This window comes from Bombus pyrosoma, linkage group LG7, assembly GCF_014825855.1.
Source record: "Bombus pyrosoma isolate SC7728 linkage group LG7, ASM1482585v1, whole genome shotgun sequence".
NCBI classification, from domain to species: domain Eukaryota; kingdom Metazoa; phylum Arthropoda; class Insecta; order Hymenoptera; family Apidae; genus Bombus; species Bombus pyrosoma.
Genome location: NC_057776.1, coordinates 13,676,677 through 13,682,676, shown reverse-complemented (window position 1 = coordinate 13,682,676; position 6,000 = coordinate 13,676,677). Strand labels below are relative to the sequence as shown.

Below are 6,000 nucleotides of genomic sequence, written 5' to 3'. Positions count from 1 at the left end.
TCGTGAAATAATTGGTCCAATTAGTACAGAAAAATAAATTATAAATGCTATACACTATATTATATATGACAACAATTTTCAGGAAACAACGTGGTTAACTACATAAAACGATATATTTCGTACAATTTTCCGTTATAATTAAACAATCATTAATTCGGACTTTATCGCGATTGATACCCATAGTCGTAACGTTTCATCTGATGCGTATTGTATCATCACGATTATCAGGGACACCCGTTGCATACGTGAACACCCAGACATGTTGGTATTCCACCTAAATCCGCTAATTATCCATCACTATTGTCCATCGACAATGAAAGCATGTTCTTAATTAAATTCCATTCTCGGCAGAACACAAGGTCCTGCTTTGTCGTTGTTCTGAAAAGGCTTTCGATTAATGAGCTTGCACAGCCTGCTACGAAAGCTGTAAGCTGCAATGAGTAACGACACCGGCATTAACATACATAGTTCGGCAAAACATCGTAGAGCTATAGCGAAAGAGAAAGAAGTAGTCTCAATACCCCACCAAACAAGCCGGTGGCGTGAGCGATGCGCGCACGCGCACTCAACGAACGCCTTTAAAGCTTGCTGCCGCCAAAATGCATTCCCAGAGTCAGTTGTGCACTACCGGTTGCGAAGTACGGGTCATATTGTGATTACGTATTCGTTGACTGGTATTCGTGAGTTAAGAATAACGTTTTACGGTATCGAAGAAATTGAAACAACGTGCGTGTGACACGTTCTTTGCATTCTATTTAACCTTTCGAGGAAACACGCTCGTTCTAGACTATCGTGTGTTAGCGTTTCGAAAACACTTTTGCTCTCGTGTGCGAGTCAATTGCATTCGCGTTTTTCGCTACGACCTCGTCTGAGTGAAACAGAACCTGTGAAACAAACTGTCGTCGAAGAAGTCTAGAAATGAGAAAACTTATGGAGAAACAGCTGTCTTGGCTTGCCTTACTCGTCACTGCGTTCTACTCTCGTGAGTAACTTTTACGTACCTTTCGCGTGTTTTCTCAGCAGAAACTCTGAAATACTCTACGTATGGTCTCGCGGACAACAGGATTATCTCATTTTCGGTCAACGAAATCTCGATCGAACAGTCAAACTCCATTCGTGGCGTTGAATGCGATAACGGTGGTATTTCGAGGGAAAGGTGTGTGTATATTTATGTTTGAAGAATTTGATTTTTCGCAACAGTCGACCTAGCGCGGTATATTGAAAGTAATGGCGGCATAATTTTCGTATCCAAAGAAACATTTTACTGATCGAAATTCGATGATCGAATACGTAGATTCGAAACGTTAGACGGGGACATTGGAGGCGGCGTTAGTGTTCTATCTTTAGATATTTTCGCTCTATTCCTGACGTGTTTTGCGAGTGTAATTATAATAGCCGCCTGTGAGATCTCGTACGAGCTACTGCGTGTGAATTCGTAAATTTGTTTACACACGCTGCCTCTGGTGACTAAACCATTAACTGACCTACACAGCGTTCACTGTGTCCTTGATTTCATTCAATCAGACACATCTGCCTGCGTAACTTATCAATCGCGTAAATAATCCAATTTACGATTTCATCATCGAGGACGATTTTATTATCTCTTTATAACGATATCAACGTATTTCATTCACAAATTTTTACGTTATTTAAAGGATCGAAATTCTTTATTATACATAATCATAAGATCGATTATAAATCGAAATAATAATAATATCGATGGATGATATTAACAGAGAAAAAAGTTGATGTATGTTCTTTTTTTTCCCCTGATGCCTAATTGGTCAATTAAACGAAATATAGCTGCAGCGAATTGAAAATCAACAGCATATGTTGTGACTCGCAGTCGCGATGTATTCGTATTTTATTAATGTCAATGCTTTGATTTTTATGAGTAAATCTAACGTGAAATAAAGAACTGTATTTAATTTCATTCGGAAACGGTATTTACGATCGCGTAAAGAGTGAAATACGCACGCCGTGAAATTCTAGAATGATCGTTTGAGAACAGGATCGTGCAATTAGATTTTCTCGTGGTGCGATACTAAAATAACACGATGCTCTTACCACGTGGGTGAGTCTCTCCGTTACATCGTACGAGATGACGTCGCAGTCGCTGATTGGACGACCGGATGGGCGTGCGCCTGGCCTTACCTTAGCAGCGTATAGCGATGGGACTGACTCAGTCCTTGGAATTTTCGAACAAGCCGGTTGTCAAACGTTTTTCACAGTAATTACGTAAATTGAGGAAGATCGTAGTGTTTTTCGCACATTGCTTTGAAACTTGTTCTGAAAACCAGATGATAAGATGATGATGTTTGATGAATCATTCATAGGATGATAATGTTTGATTCATACAAGATTTGATTCTGCAAATTATGGCTTTAAATCATTGATATAGCAAATTATCTCCCTTCAGAATGACACAGACGCACTTCCTGTTTAGCAATATGTACATAGAATAAGACACGTACACTTGAGAATTGCAATTTTTACGATTTGAATTCAAATGAATTTAGTCAGTTGAAATTAAATTTCGGTAACGAAATTTACACTAAAAATAGGAAGAAACGAGTGTTTTATGTCTTTTAATTTATCATTTTGTATCATAAAGAACAACTTGCCCCACGATTATTACTTACGTAAGTCTATATGGATCTATTAAAAGTCACTGTTATTGTAGGCAACTTAAAACCGTCAGTATGTATTATGCTGCACAGGAGTTCTTAGGCTATTTTTAGCATTAACTATAAAGTAAGATCATGAGCAGATGCTCAGGGTTATATTATACTTCCTGTATATGTAATTTCTATTTTACATCATTTTCTCATTTTGTTAAAATCTAAATATATACGCATAGAACAAAGACGGAAATAATTTAGAAAAGGCTATTCAAATTATTAAGATGTATTATTTTGTTTATAATTTTAGTCGTTACAGGACTCTTATGTTAAATATTGTAATAAATACTTCAATTATGCAGGCTAAGATTAGATATTTTTTTTGTACGTTTTATACCTAGTATGTATATTCATCGCGTTTTTCCATCATAACTTTAATCATTTTTGACACTTGTGTGTATTATGTTTTCTACAATATTTGTTATTTTAAGTCACATTCATATTTCAAGCATACTTCTCGAAGCTTTCTAACTTAGTGAAAATTATTTCAATAGAGTGATTTAAATTAGAACATCGTGCAAGTCGACACATAATTTTTCGTTCATAATTATGTTCTAATTGTTGTAAATAATTTTTATAAATTTCTGAATACGAAATGAATCCTTTTACATGAATACAAAATTTTGATAAATTAAACATTCCTTCATTTCCTTGATAATTCATTATCATTATAAGAGCAGAAAAGGACTACACATTTGTGAATGAAGGTATTATTATATCTGATCTTAATTAAAAATTTAATGTGTTCTGTGTTTTGCGTTCGTTAAACCTGAAATTCGATATTCAATATACGCTTGGCGCCACATATCTTTTTGTTCCAATCTGTTCACATAATATTACGTGATAGTTACGCAGAATCAAAAAATTTAATTAATGTATGAAGAGAACGACTCTGCGCAACAATGACCCGAATGGCAGGTGTCGATTCTCCATCTTAATACAAGAGGTCAACGATGACAATTGTTCTGATCGATTCCATCGCTATTCCATGTGCACAATGACAAAACCGCGTGTCAAGGTTTTCTCGAATCCATACAGAAAATGGTCGCATTGGAATATCAAAAACATTCTCAGCCTGTTTTTCTTCGCAGGCCGTTCTCTCATACGAGGAGAGCCGGTTTCTCGCCATGCATTCCATCGAGTTTAAGTTCTCCTTTCGTAACCAGCCGCGTAGGTATACGTGCGCACCCAAGATAGACGGATGTCCGGTCATCAGTATCTCTCTTTTTCCGCGAGAACTTGCTATTCGCGGAATGCGAAATAGCATCACGTTATTTTCACTCCCGCCACCGTTGAAACGCATTTCCATGCTGCTGCTTTTATATCGTTAACCCTCTGTAATCGAATTTTTCTTTGTTTGCGGAGAAAAGAAATTACAATTCCTCGTTCTGATGGGAGTAGGAAGTAATAACTCTTAGAAACAAGTCGTGTAGCAGTACAATGATATTATGACGAAGGAAATGAGCGCAATGATAAACGTATGGGATAGTACTGTTAAAGGTATTATAAATCTTCGTTACTAATCGAATTTCCTCGTTATCTATGGTAAATAGTAGGAAATCATTTTTCAGGTATAATTATGAATGAATTTTTACAAATTTCGTAATTTTTTTATTTATAATACACGCTAACTTCTATCGCTATTACTCAATAGTAATTAATGTTTGTTTAGTTTCTAAAGTATTTGTTCGATAAAGATTTTGAAATTGATACAAAAACATTCGATATTAATTGAAGGAGTAAATTAAAAATTTCCGACTATGTACATACATGAGCCATATATTTAATTGTAGTATAAGTCCTTTAATAAATAATCGTAATAAATAATAGTCGTGGCCGTGGAATATGTGAACGGTCATTTAAAATAATTATTGGAAAGTAATTTCTGTTTCGAAATCGATATAATAGTAGATATTAAAATCGGTTAAAGTGATTTCATTATCAGATAACTGAAAATCTAAGATTCAATTTCATGAGTTAATTAATTAGTCTCGTTAAGCGGGAAGAGGATAAAGATATTCGAGTAACTGATCACAATAGTTTAAATTAACGAGCTCTTGAAAATCGAATTACTTTTTTATGTCTTTTATGAGAAGCAATTCTTGTAATTTCTTACTTGCATGATCTGTGCATTAAAAGTATTATCAAATGCTGAACACGCTATATAGAAGAAAGTGATAGCGATCGAAGTAACTCGATTTCTATTTCATTTCAAAATTTTCAGATAAAAGCTACCCTTTAACTCATTTTAAAAACGTAGAATTTCGAGCACGCAGTTTACGTTCGTTCTTAATTGCATTCTTAAAAATAATTCTTAACTGTATCTAGACGCTTAAAATTGTTTTATAATCATTTTGTTCTTCTATATAACGCAATGTTTAACCAGATAGAAAATTGAAGCATTCGTTGCTCTTAAGATGACGTATATATAGCATGTGCTACGATTTTAGATTTTAAAATTCCGTTCAGTAGAGCGAGCATTTGAATATGATCCATGTACTATAAACAGTTCTAATGTTGGTAATGACATTCTCGATATTTTAGTTACAGTAGACCCTGTTTAAACTATTAATATTCGTTAGGTCTCTATGTATCTACTTATAATGTAGTTTGAATAACTTTCTCGGCGACGCAGGAGTACGAAAACTGTATTCGAGCAATTTATTGGATTTAAAAATGAATATCGATATTACTAGATGAAGATTAAGTTAGCAGAAATGTATATCGAGTGACATAACACATATTCCAAGTTGAAAAATAATAAATCCTACATTTTAATTATATTTTTAGCAAAATATCTTACATTAAATTATCTCATATTATCAGCCATTTCTAAACATTAATTCTATTTTAACTGTTAGACAGTCTTTTCAACAAAATTGTATTTGAATTATTGACGATCGAATACCATGAGAATAACAATATCGAAGATTGCGTGTCTGTCGTCGTACGCTCTTCGCATGTACCAGAAGCTCTATTCATTACTATGAAATTTTGCATAATATAGTGGTTTTACAAATGTTACAGCTCTCAACTAGCGAACAGTTCTTTTAAATTTAAATAAACGAACGCAACATAGCCATTGTAGGTTTTAAAGACTTCACCCAAGAATATCATATAATCGTCCCTACGTAGCAATTCGCAACGATTTTTAAGGATCGCGTGAAGTATCACAGCACACTGGCGATTCAAAAGCGGTACAGATGAGCACAAATGATGATGCGAGTAACCATTCAGGCTATTCATTCTTTGCGTTATCGATCAACGCTCAAAGACACACACCTGTCCTTCGTAACGGAGTTAACATCTATGAAGGCTC

At 34.7% G+C, this 6,000-nt stretch overlaps 1 protein-coding gene across 1 annotated transcript in view; it reads left to right on the top strand.

Annotated features, from left to right (window-relative positions):
- Window positions 1-622: 622 nt before the first annotated feature.
- LOC122569788 overlaps window positions 623-6,000 on the top strand; it is a 71,680-nt gene continuing 66,302 nt past the window's right edge. The window contains exon 1 of the mRNA XM_043731379.1: window positions 623-982. Coding sequence (XP_043587314.1) covers window positions 919-982 — 64 coding nt within the window. The 5' untranslated portion in view covers window positions 623-918. The remainder of the gene's footprint in view (window positions 983-6,000) is intronic.